This window comes from Cynara cardunculus, assembly GCF_001531365.2.
Source record: "Cynara cardunculus var. scolymus isolate 2C chromosome LG 12, CcrdV1, whole genome shotgun sequence".
Lineage (NCBI taxonomy): Eukaryota > Viridiplantae > Streptophyta > Magnoliopsida > Asterales > Asteraceae > Cynara > Cynara cardunculus.
In genome coordinates this window covers 26247201-26260734 of record NC_037539.1, presented here as the reverse complement: position 1 = coordinate 26260734, position 13534 = coordinate 26247201, and the positions used below count along the sequence as shown (strand labels likewise).

The following is a 13534-nucleotide window of genomic DNA, read 5'->3' as shown; positions in this document are numbered from 1 at the left end:
TTATCACATGATTATCACCGATAACACTAAATATCATACTACTTTCAATCATATGTGATAAAACATTCAATACCTTGGCAATCACATTTTTATCACATGATTATCACCGATAACACTAAATATCATACTACTTTCAATCATATGTGATAAAACATTCAATACCTTGGCAGATAGCTTCTTCATGATATGCCACATACATAGGCGATGTCTAGAATCAGGAAACACAACAGGGATTGCTTCCTTAATGGAAGCATCTTGATCAGTCAAAACAAGCGTCGGTTGACGACCATGAACCTTCAAGAATGACTCCAACAACCAGGTATATGCTTGGATAGTTTCTTCAGTGATCAATCCTGACCCAAAAACAACTGATCTCCTATGGTTATCAATACCGGTGAATGGTACAAAAACCATGTTATACCTACGATGACAAAAAATAAAATATAAGTCAAAACCATAAAAATTAATAAATCCAAATTACGATAACATTACATTAACGTACTTGTTGAAACGATATGTCGCATCAAATGACATAACATCACCGAACTCTGCGTAGTTCAACCTTGTCAACTCGTTTGCCCAAAACATTGATACCAAACGACCATTGTCAATTTTATACTCAAATGCAAAGTTTGTCCCATATTGTCTTCTGTCGTTCAACATGTTTACCACCATTTGTACATCTCCATCACCAATGTAGTTATTGAGATCCCTCTTGAAATTCTTATAATCAACAACAGTAGAACCAACTTCATCATATCCACCTTTCAAACAAACTTGCGTCTTATGGGCTCTTACAAGCCCAATATTTGACCTCACCGACCGGTGAATCATAACTTTGTCATCATAGCTGAGTTGCCTAYTCTTACGTGATAAAATTCTATCAGCATCATCAATCAAATCATGGTTATGGTTGGGACAAAAATAGTATAATCTATATGATGATTGAGACCCCTCTATGTATTTAAACCTAACAGATGCTTTACAATCTGTAACTTTAAAGTTTGTATTTCGTACTTGTCTACGATGTCCATCCACTTCAACAGAGTCAAGCGACCTCTTTTTTGGTTTTCCATACTTATGACAAACAACATATTTTAGTTTGACTATACCACCCTTCCTTGTCTTCTGGGTTGATAGTCGAATATCAAACCCGGCAATGTTGGCATACCTTCGATACATTTCAATTCCATCCTCCAAAGATGCAAAGATTGATCCAACAACCGGTTGAAATTCACTTGGAACAGATGGGACACAAACTCCATCACAGCAAGAACTTCCAATCACTCCTTGAGATGGTAACACAAAATGATCTATGAAACAATTACCGATAGTTATAACTAAAGAAAACAATATACATATAAATCAACTTAACAAAGTCTCATATGACATAATAAAACTAAACACAACTACTATTAAATTAAATTCAAAACAAAATCAACCTCATCAAGAAACATTACAGTAACATACAATTGTAGCTATGAGATGTTTATCACATGTGATAAACATCCAAAATTCTCACTTACATAGATATCACAATTATAATAATTGATTTGGTGTTACAAGTTGAAGGTGACATTAACCATCTTGATTACAAAAATAGCTATCATTTTTCACTTGCTGATTTACATTGTTTACTAGCATCAATCATATGTCAAATATCACATTTATCACACAATTATCACATCGTTATCACAGCTACTACGATCACTGGTAAGTCGATGTCATCAACATTTTGGGAGWCAAAAGCAGTTGTTGCTGCATCATTTACATAAATTTAATGGAAAACGAACCAAACAGTATCCACATACATATAAACATCCGGTTTATCACATGTGATAAAACATCAAACTTTTCACTTTAAAAAGTAGAGAACTAAAAAAATGGGATGTTTATCACATGTGATAAATATCAAAATTTTCAACTACAAAAGTAGAATAACATTAAATTCAAATCAACATATACCAAAAATAATAAATAGACAAAAAATGTTTCCATCCACAAGTCCTTTTACTTTTTATCACATGTGATAAAAACCCCAAAAAACCGTTCATGGAAATTGATGATATATTTTAATGTTATCACATCGTACCTTCTTCGTTGTTATCAGAACTACTTTCATAAAAATTGTCTTCAAGAAAACAATCTTGAGAAAAGCCCACAGAATCGTCGTTTGAATAACTTGATCCTGAACAAACTTCCTTACCATCAACATTCAAGTCATCCATGGACTATGTGTAGATTATGATCAACGAGAAGGAATATACGTCTGAATGAACGACACGCATGAAGGAGAAGACGCCGTGATCGATGGAGAAGAAACCGTGATCGATGGAGAAGAAGCGTGATCCAAGGACGTGAACCAATACGTGAAACGTGAAGGTAACCTATTAATTAAAATAAAATAAAATAAAAATTATAAAAATTACTTAATTACATTATTNACAGCTACTGTGATCACTGGTAAGTCGATGCCATCAACATTTTGGGAGTCAAAAGCAGTTGTTGCTGCATCATTTACATAAATTTAATGGAAAACGAACCAAACAGTATCCACATACATATAAACATCYGGATTATCACATGTGATAAAACATCAAACTTTTCACTTTAAAAAAGTAGCGAAGTAAAAAAAATAGGATGTTTATCACATGTGATAAACATCAAAATTTTCAACTACAAAAGTAGAATAACAYTAAACTCAAATCAACATATACCAAAAACAATAAATAGACAAAAAAATGTTTACATTCACAAGTCCTTTTACTTTTTATCACATGTGATAAAAACCCCAAAAAACCATTCATGAAAATTGATGATATATTTTAATGTTATCACATCGTACCTTCTTCGTCGTTATCAGAACTACTTTCATAAAAGTTGTCTTCAAGAAAACAATCTTGAGAAAAGCCTACAGAATCGTCGTTTGAATAACTTGATCCTAAACAAACTTCCTTCCCAACAACATTCAAGTCATCCATGGACTATGTGTAGATTATGATGAACGAGAAAGAAAATACGTCTGAATGAACGAGACGCATGAAGGAGAAGAAGACGTGATCGATGGAGAAGAAGCCGTGATCGATGGAGAACAAGCTGTGATCGAAGGAGAAGAATACGTGAAGATAAACCTGATTAATTAAAATATAATAAAAATTATAAAAATTACTTAATTACATTACTGCCCTTATTAAATTATTTATATATAATAAAAGTTAATTTATTAATTAAAAAAGTTTGTGGTTATTGAGTTGTTCTCGCGTTTTCGTAGATCACATGGATTCTCGTTTGAACCTCCACCTATATATATATATATAAAAGAGAGGTATTAGAGAGATGATTTAATGCCTTATAATACTTAGAATCTCTTATACCTTTTTTCTCTATTTTTTTTAGAATTTTGAATATGTTAAGTACTTCTATATGTCCATACGCAAATTATATTTTCATTAAAAAATGAAGGGCTTCTTAGTAATTTCACGTATCTATTGAAATTTATGTTCATTAACCGTTTTTAAATTATAACATATTGCAAATCCATATACGGTACTTTATTTTAAATAAAATTTGGTTTTGAGCATATTCAGTTAATATTAATTGTTAACGTTAAATCTAAACTTGCTATTCGAGGTAATCAAAGTATTGAGCATATTCAGTTAATATTATTTGATATATTATTGAAAATTTTATTTTTGACTAGCTATTAGTTGCTTTTTCCAAATTTGAAAGTGTTTACAATAGAAGTACCGAAAACCATTATCCTACAAAGTATATCATTATGTGATTACAAATACTTTGGTTGCAAATAATTACAAGAAACATCATGTTTGTATGGTTTATATTTTTTAGAATATGAAACATTGACATTGCTATTGAGTTGAGCTACCCCCAAGAGCTTCAACTCGCTCGTATGGTTGATGACGCATTCAAATCAACAAGCTAAATCCAAATATCTAAGAAGGCGTTTGGTTTGGTGGCATGATTTTGAAGGATTTAGATTTTGTAGAAGAATTTAGATTTGAATTATTTTAAGAGAAATGTTTTTAAAACATTATTACACATAAATCCTAAGAAATCCCATGAAATACGTACCAACAACACCCATGAGATTTCTAAATCCTATGTTTGTGGGATTTCAAATACAAACAATCTTTCAAACCAAACATGATATTTGAATAGAATAGAATTGAATTCCAAATCCTATCCAATCCTACAAACTAAACATGACCTAAATACTTTTTACTATTAGAATTCCATGTAGGTCAAGAACGAAGATCACAACTACATAAAATAAAGAGTCATATCGAAGGATAAATAGAACCATCACACACAACTTCACATACTCATATAGCATAATACTATTGTTGTGAACGACCATTGTAACAACAAAAATCAGTTAGCTGATTTAGTTTCTTAAAATTTTTCAGAAAGAGCACCATTGCTCATTGTGTATGATCAAGTGACAAAGGAGGTATAAGCAATTGATCTAATAAATAAGATGCTTAGAAAAGGAACACAGAAGACTATAAACAAATCGACCTTATAAACATCAAGACTATAGTTGTTAATAACTCCAACTAAACTGACCAAACCTGGCATTTGAACATCGCGTCTTAGAGAAAAAGTAAGAGGAAGAACCTCAACACTTTTTGCACAAGGTCAGGGCCGGTCCTGAGATTTTTGGTGCCCACGGCGAAAAGTCCAAATGATGCCCAATTAAAAACATCCAAGTGTRGTAATTTACAATTGTCTAGCTTTTTCCTTCATAGACCGAGAGATCCATTAGTGTTTTTTGTTCATAAGTGTGATCATATAGTTGAGTGTTTACTTTAAAGTAATATATTAAGGTTTCTTTAATCAAGTTGTTATAGCCCTTGTGTTTAAACACTAACTCATCTACTTGTCTCATTGACTACATCCCACGTCTTCTATATAAACCAAAAGCAACACTCGTACCTTCTTAATCCAACTCTAAACACTTAATTGGTTGGTTCTTCTTCAATTATTTACACTCTACAACATCAATGGCCCATTCCTACTTCACTAATTTTGTCCTACTAGTTTTAGTCACTTAAGGTGTTTGCCTATGAAATTAGCTATTGCATGACTCCATTAGTCCATCATGTGTTTCATATAATCATATTTAGGGTCTTGACCAATGACAATCATGAGTTTCATATGTAAAATTGCAAAGTTAAGGGAGAATAATCAAGTGAATTAGTTACTGCACATTCAAGTGAGGGCAAATCAGCACTTAACTACTGCACATTTATAAGTCTATTCAACTATATTATAGTTGCTGAAATTGTGTTAATATACATCAAAATCTAATGGGATTAGAACAAATATTGGTGGATGATAACTTGAATATTAATCACATAACGAAAACTAAAACTTCGGAGATAGGCTTGATTGATTCGATGAACAACTAGATCAATTAATAACAATAGAAACATAAATCACATTTTGAAAGCTCACCATTAACCAAAGACTCAGGCCTTCTACACTTAGAAACATAAATGACAAACCACAAAGGACATTATAATACATGATACAGTATGTACAATTAACAGTCAACCACCCAACAATTAACAAATGGCAGCAAAAGACATGAATTTCAATTAGGATTTAGGCATACATGATACATTAACATTATACATACAGACTAAATTCTAATTTTGTGGTTTCACTGGTTTGTAAGTTGTAACAAGTGAAACAAAAACAATCAGTGAGTCAAACAAATTAAAATAGTCCAACAAAGCAAGTCACCAATTTCTGAAATATGAATTTCACAATCACAGAATCACAGCTTCTAAGCTAGTTTCATTATTAGGTTTTCCAATCAAACAAAATTAAAAATAAGTAAAGGAAATAAAATAAGTAATATAATAAGTTAATAACCCTAAGTTAAAGACTTAAATATTAAATCCCTAACCTCAAGTGTCAAGTCCTCAACAAGTCAGTACTCAGTAGTCACAAGAGAGCCAGAGAGGGCGACGGGCGAGTGGCGATTGGCGAAGGGCGGAGGCCGGAGAGCGATATCGACCAGCGACGAGAGAGGCAGTCGCAGGCGCAGACCGGCAGACGGCCGTCGATAGTCAAGAGCGTCGAGCGAGAGGTCGAGCGAGAGTGAGAGGTCGAGCGAGAGCGATACAAGAAAATCGATTTCTATTGAGAGTGAGCAACACAATAACTGAGCAAGGCGAGCGTCGAGAGGGAGATGATGGACATGGACTATTGGACTGCCGACTGGTGGTAACGGACTAAGACGAAGTGACTAACAGTAATATTTTTAGGCCCAATTAAAAACTGAACCTATACATATACATTGGGCTTTAGGATTTTGCTGCCCTTGGGCTTTATGCTGCCCTGGGCCGTCGCCCCTTGGGCCTATGGCCAGGGCTGGCCCTGCACAAGGTACGACCAGAGCATATCATAATCCTTTTTACACGTTTTCAAGTGTTACACTTGTATTATATTAAAATCCATTCCTTGTAGTTAACACGTTTACTTGTTTTACCTTCTAAGCATTTAATTTATTTTTTTGTTGTTTTTTGTATGTTCATCTGAGGTTCCAATCAACCGACATCTTAGGTCTCACCTCAACCAAACTCCAATAACGTTTGCAAATTGACTTTTACTGGTTTTAGCACCGTCCAATATCTAACAACCTAACGTATTTTCTAAATGTTCCGGAAACATGGGCACCACTTCTATAACCAACTTGTTATGTGGACATAAAACCATCGATCTTACAGGAAAATACAAAACAAAAAGAATCTATACAACAAGAATTAAATGATTTGAACACGGTTATCAAACACTCAGTTGTTTTTATATTAATATAATTCAGAATCAGTCATTTTATATAAAAATAATAAAGAAGCAATAATTAGAATGGAGAGGAATATGAATATGTGGGAATGGGCAAAGAAAACAAGGAGGAAAGACAAAGAATAGGTGAAATAAAGGTGGATGGATGGGCACAAAACTTGTTGTGTTTCATGTTGTTTTCTTCATGAAGTAGGTGCATATAATTAATCTTCTCACATAACACCTAAAACTCACGTTTCGCAACTTTATACAGGACTAGTTTATTAGCACACTTATTTCTGATATTTTTTAGGCCTTGGTTTAGATATGAAAAAGGGTCTTCGGTAAGTACGATATTTTTTTAATATATTGTTTTTATCATCAGAAATGACATTGAATTCATATAAAACCATTTTTTCGAGTATTTTTAAATGCAAAATCAATCAATAATCATATCTAGATTAATATTACATACCAGAACATTTTTATGTAGCATCAATTTGTTCCGTCATCAAAAATATCTTATGATATATTTTTGGTACATAGAATGACATCATTTAGGGTCACAGTGTTAATTTTTTTGAATTCCGAATAACATTATGTAAATCAATGTAAATAGGTTGATTTTCTATGTCACCTCATGTTGATGTTTTTTAACATTATTTTAAACTTTTATACCATGTTCTCGAATTTGGGAAGGAAAGAAGAAAATGAGAAAGGAAAAGAATAAGGTTTTTTATTCGTTTTTTTAGAGAAGAGAGAGAAAAAAAATAATGAAATAAAAATAAATTTTGATTTAATTTCTTTTTTTCTTTTCCTTTTTCTAAAAAATTTTGGTGAACATAATATTTTTTCTTCCCCCATTATTATCCTTTCTTTCCTTCATAAAAGTAAACTTAAGAACATAGCGTTAGGGTTAATCAAAAGAGTCGATATAAGATAAAAAAAATGTCAGAAATAGGCCTTTAACAAGAAAATAGCGTTAGGGTTAATAACAAGAAAATCTATTATATTATAATACAAATTTAGAATTCATGCGGGATGGAATAAACAAAAGAGTCGATATTAGATAGAAAAAAACCCATCTTTTGAAAGTTTTCGAGGCAAGTAGTTTTAGACGTCGGTATTAGATAAAAAAAAAAACCTTGAGAAACATTAAACAATATCATATAATGAACAACAAATTAACTCTTTTATGTATTTTCTTCTCTAGTATATATTTATTTAATACATGTTTAGGCCTTTAATAGTTAATGTAGTACTAAAAAAAATTATGGTACTATTAGATACTAACTATTTTATGTTTTTTTCTATTTACTAATTCAGCCCCTAATTTTTGTGGGCCCTGGACGTACGCTCGATCCGCCCTCCCTTAGAAACGGCTATGTTTGTTAGTTAACGACTAACTTATTATTAAGTCCTCATTTTTCAACTAATAACTAAGTTATTTGTTTTTCAATTAATAGGTAACTTATTAATTAATACCGAATCTACTGTAATGGCCGAGTTGAATTCAAAATGAGTCATGAATAAAAAACAAAACAGAATGATATTAAATCCTTAAATAAGCATGGTTTGATCATGATTAGAAACAATTTTTATGTCGTAATTAAAATATTTAAACAACTTTATTCGTATATAATTTAAAAAAAATACAAGATAATAAGAGGAGTAAATAAAGGATGAAAAAAGGAATAAAGGCATTGGAATACGCCTAAAAAGAAGAAACAGAAAAGAATGGAGGAAAATATTAATTAATAATTAATAATTAATAAAGAGAAAGGGGGCATTGGTGATGTAAAACAATGTACAAGGGACAAATACTTAGTGGGATTTCCCTCACTCACACCTTCCCCCACTTTTATTTGTCTATTTTCTCTTTATTTTATTTTTATTTTTAAATCCATCATATAATTTTATATTCCAAACATGTGGGTGTCACGTGAGTGAGTGAGTGAAGATAGCACATATTGCATCACCCACTTATACGGTATGCAGTTTTTATGGTACATGGGAAGTTGGACTTTTATAAAATGCCAAGTATGTACACATTTGAAAGCAACCACTCAAAAAAACACCAGATCCAGAAACACGTACAGCTTTAAATGCAAGATGTACAACCCACCAAAATACAAACCTTCTGGATTTAGTAATTAAACCTCTGGATTTCCTCAATACAAGTTATAAGAAAATAGGAAGAAAAAAACAAAGAGAGGCAAAAAGTCCGTCAGCTTAGCTCCGCCGTGATTGGATGTATGTCTTTCAGCATGCCTAAAACCTGCTGCATCGTGGGTCTTTTCCCAGGCGTCTCCGCCGTGCACAGGTACCCAACTCGGAGGCACTCCACCATCTCACTCACTGAGTTGTCACCCAGTCTCAGTCTTGAGTCCAACGCGTCCACACCTCGTCCTTCCCTAACCAGTTTCCTCGTTTTCACCACCGTTTCTTCCGACCCTGTTTCGCCCGTCAACAACTCGATCAACACAGCTCCGAAACTGTACACGTCGGAATCGGTGGTTTGTGTTTCGACTCGGTTGCGACTCAGTCCGATGCCGGCGATTCGGGGGTCTAGATAATCCGATAGAAGGATGTTGGAGGGAACGAGGTGGCCATGCACCACTGGTACGGATTGGGCATGATGGAGATATGCTAGTCCACGAGCTATTCCGATAGCGATCTTGTGACGTGTCCGCCATTCCATTTTTTCCGGTGATGAGGAATCAACCGGATACTCCCACGTGTCAGTGCTCCAGTCTTCCACGTCAGTTTTGCCGGTTGGAAGCTCCTGCAGCCACCGGTGGAGATCACCGTTGGCCATAAACTCGTACAACACCAACTTTTCCTTACCTGCATACATTTAATTAAAAAATATTTTAGTAATTATTTTTAACACAACAAAATTAATAAAAAAACCCATTTATATAATAATAAATATATGTTTAAAATTGGAATTTATATGTTTAGATTGCGTCCCTAATCATGCAAAACGCAATAAATACCGACAAACGTACTAAATGACCTATGAAATTATGCATGACTATAAATATTTCTGGAAAAATAATAATTTAATAAACATCCATACCAAAATAATTACTAAATTAAATAGCTCTAGAGATAGAGAAATTAATTAAAATAAAGAAATTTAATTTTTTTTTCAGACCTCCATGAAAAATGTAATTCTTTTTACAAACAAAGATAGAAAGTGTAATTTATTTTTATCTTTTAGCTGAATCCGTAATTACAGACATGGGTTTTGTAGACCTATTGCTATTTTATTAAACTTGAAAAGAAAATGGCTAAGAGGTAAAACCAACTCTAAAAATTTACTATTTTAATAAATTTTTCCTAAAAAAATAATATCAAAAGTAGTTGGTAAGTCATTTAATTTTAATAAATGAATTCACCCTTCTTGTACCAGTCTCACCAAACACATTAATAACACGATAACAGTTCTCAGACATTTATACCGTATGCTACTTCACAAATGAATAAGAACAAATACAAAAAATTATTGAACAAAATACATAAAATTACCCAAAATTCTTGTTTAAAAAAGCTCAAATTTCGAAATCATGATTGATTTTTGGAAGTATTTGGATTAAAAACCTGTTGTTTATTGCATATGTTCTGACCAACTTTCCATCTCTGCCCATATCTTCTACCATTCACATGATCTGTTTTGACTTTGAAAAAAGTTGGACAAAATTGAAACCTCTGGACCAATTGGTAATTTTCTCAATCAAGCATACTACTAGATAGCCTAAATAATCAAAACCTACTAATATAGCATAAAACCCCCCCAAAAAAGGGGAGGGTCTTTCCCACTTGTACATCATGCATTATAGCTTGTACTTTATGCAATGTATGATATGGTACAACTTGTACAATGCTTTGTTATTCATTGCGAATGGGTTAGCTTATTTTCCAGACCCAAGATTTACAATTCCAGAGCAAGGTATAATTTTTAATGCACGGGTATGTAGTGATTATAGGAGTGTTGTTGGGAATTTGGCAATTACTGGTTTGGAACTAAGGAAGTAGATGTGAAAAGACGAAACTAACCTGCAATACAGTAACCGGAAATGGGCAGCAAGTTTGGATGTTTCAGCTTTGAGAGGTCTTCAAACATGCACACAGCATCATCATGGCTCATCCCTCGAGCATTCTCCAAGACTTTGACTGCCACGTGGATCTCACCTGGCAGTACAGCTCGGTATACGGGCCCACACCTTCCTTCTGCCAGCAAGGACTCTTTCCCAAACTGTGACGTGGCAGCCATCAAGTCCTTGAAAGTGAAACTCATCAATGGCTTCTCAAACATCACCACCGCCGCCGACGAAGGTTCCCGAACGTCAACCACCCATGAAGAACCGGACTCCGTCTCAAACGCAAACGGACCGGATTTTTCGATCTTGAACGGTTGGTGTTGGTGAACCGGCTTGGAAATTGCCCATTTGTTTCTTTTTGCCATCTTTCTCTTCCTAAATATACAATATATGGACACAGCCATCGCTAATAATACCACCAATGATGCTAAAGATATGATTAAGATCAAAATTAATCTCTTTCTTGAACTGGGTTTTTGATTTTTCTTCATGGGTTTGGGATTTTTAGGGTTACTGTGTGTACTAGAGTGGATATTGTGTGGGTTGATGTGTGATTTCTTTGGGGTATGATGGACCGTACGATTCAGTGAAAAGTTGGAGATTTTGAACAACATTCCAGCGTTGATGAAAGAAGAATTCCCAAATCTTTGAACTTTATCGTATGGCAATGAGCCAGTGAAATTATTGAACGAGATATTCAAGAAATTTATGGTGGAAAGTGAAGGGAAATCATTGGGAAATGTGCCACTCATATGATTGTCTGAAACATCCAAGTATTCCAATGAGCTCAGATACGAGATGGGTTTTGAATCACCTGAGATATTACAGCTTGAAAGATCAAGATGCTGAAGTTTCTTCAAAGAATCTAAACCGAAAGGTAAAACCTCTAGGTTATTATGAGAGATATCAAGAAGAGAGAGGTTAGAGAAATTGGAGAGATGAGCTAGATTCGTGAACCTATTAAAGGAAAGATCAAGAACTTGAATCGAAGATAAACCCGACCCAGATTCAAACCCGATTGTACCTCCAAGCTTGTTCTTGGACAGATTGACTTGAATCAGACCTGGAATTGACCAAAACCAAGTTGGTATGTAACCTTTAATAGAGTTGTTGGAGAGGTTAATGGTGTGAATGTGAGTTAAGTTCTTGAAGAACTTCCATGAGAGAGTACCAGAAAGGTTTCTCGATGACAGATTAATCTCAGAGATTGGTGAGTCTGAACAGGTGAACCAAGAAGAGTTGAAATTCGAAAGAGAAGTGAAGGCTTTGGAGATAAGAAGATGGTTCGTGTTATTGCAGTTTGCCGATTGTGAAACAGTGAAGATGGTGGCAAGTAGCAGTGTTTTGATGAAAAGCAAGAAAAGATTCATTTTTTGCAGGTAGAAGAAGTAGTTGTAGTTTTTGTTTTCATGGATTTCAGAGGGATGTTTTTGAAGGAAGTTAGGGAGTGAGTTTAAAGGGTAGACATCGATTGATATGGTGGAGTTAGAGAGAGAGAGAGGAATGGGAGGGAAGTGGAGTTGAAATGGTGGGAGAGTTGGAGAAGGTTTGTTTCAAGTCTTTTGTTGGTGTTGCAGTTGATGCGCGTAAATTCATTCAAAAAAAAAAAAGTGAAGTTGTTTGAAGATGCTTTTATTTTGTCACTCCAGCCTTCACAAGTCCATCTCAAAGCGTAAATATAAATCTACACTCTTCAAATCCTATTTCCCTCCTCACCCTCTTCAACCCAACCAATAAAACAAAAAACATTAAAAATACTAAAATTGTTAAAGTCCTTCGAACACAAAAAAAGCCAATTCCAGCCAATGTTCGAAAAAACTTGCTGCAACCGTCGTCATGACGTGTAGTAGCTCAAGACTTGTGTCTTATGCCACGTTATAACTGGAACACGCAACGGTGTAATGCACGGTTTTTATTGCACGATATTAGATTTTTACTTATTATTTTAATGTCTTATTTGTTAGTCTATATAATCTAATTTAAATTGCTTAGTATCATTGATTTATTGAGTAATAGTAGAAAACATACATTTATGTATATAATTTTATACATGATATAGAGATTTGCGGTTATAAATCATGTTTTAAAAACGCCACGACTTCATTGTGGCTTCCAAGGCTTTGTGGTTTGACTTTGCCGTCATGTCATGCCTCACCCTATTTAGAACTTTGATTCCAACCTTACATTACAAAAACACTAAAACATCTTTAATATTAAAGTAATAGTAAAATAATATGCATATATATATATATATATATATACACACATATATAGGGTTAGGTTCACGTGAGACCAAGAGTTTTTCATGAGGTCCGTAAGACCAATTTATGTGCATTGATCAACTTTATAAGTTTACATTGATCAACTTTATAAATTAATAATCTAAACTACACGGTGACAATTTTATGATTATTGAGAAGTATCGTGGCGTTTATGAATGTTTAGATTGTCATATTGTAAATCTAATCCAAAGATTGAGAATTGGTCTTACGGGTCTCACGAAAAAAACATTGGTCTCACATAATCCCAAGTGTGTATATATATATATATATAACACTATAAAATCTTATTATAATATTAAAATATTGGCATTTTATTGAACTCTAAATATGGAG

The 13534-nt window shown here is 33.6% G+C and overlaps 1 protein-coding gene across 1 annotated transcript; it reads right to left on the bottom strand.

The window, feature by feature from the left end:
- Nucleotides 1–8858: 8858 nt before the first annotated feature.
- Nucleotides 8859–12414, bottom strand: LOC112523335 (calmodulin-binding receptor kinase CaMRLK). Its single transcript, XM_025132895.1, has 2 exons — nucleotides 10876–12414; nucleotides 8859–9660 (listed from the first exon to the last, which is right to left on the bottom strand). The coding sequence occupies exons 1-2, from the start codon at nucleotides 12287–12289 to the stop codon at nucleotides 9041–9043; spliced, it is 2034 nt and encodes a 677-aa protein (XP_024988663.1). The 5' UTR covers nucleotides 12290–12414; the 3' UTR covers nucleotides 8859–9040.
- Nucleotides 12415–13534: the final 1120 nt, after the last annotated feature.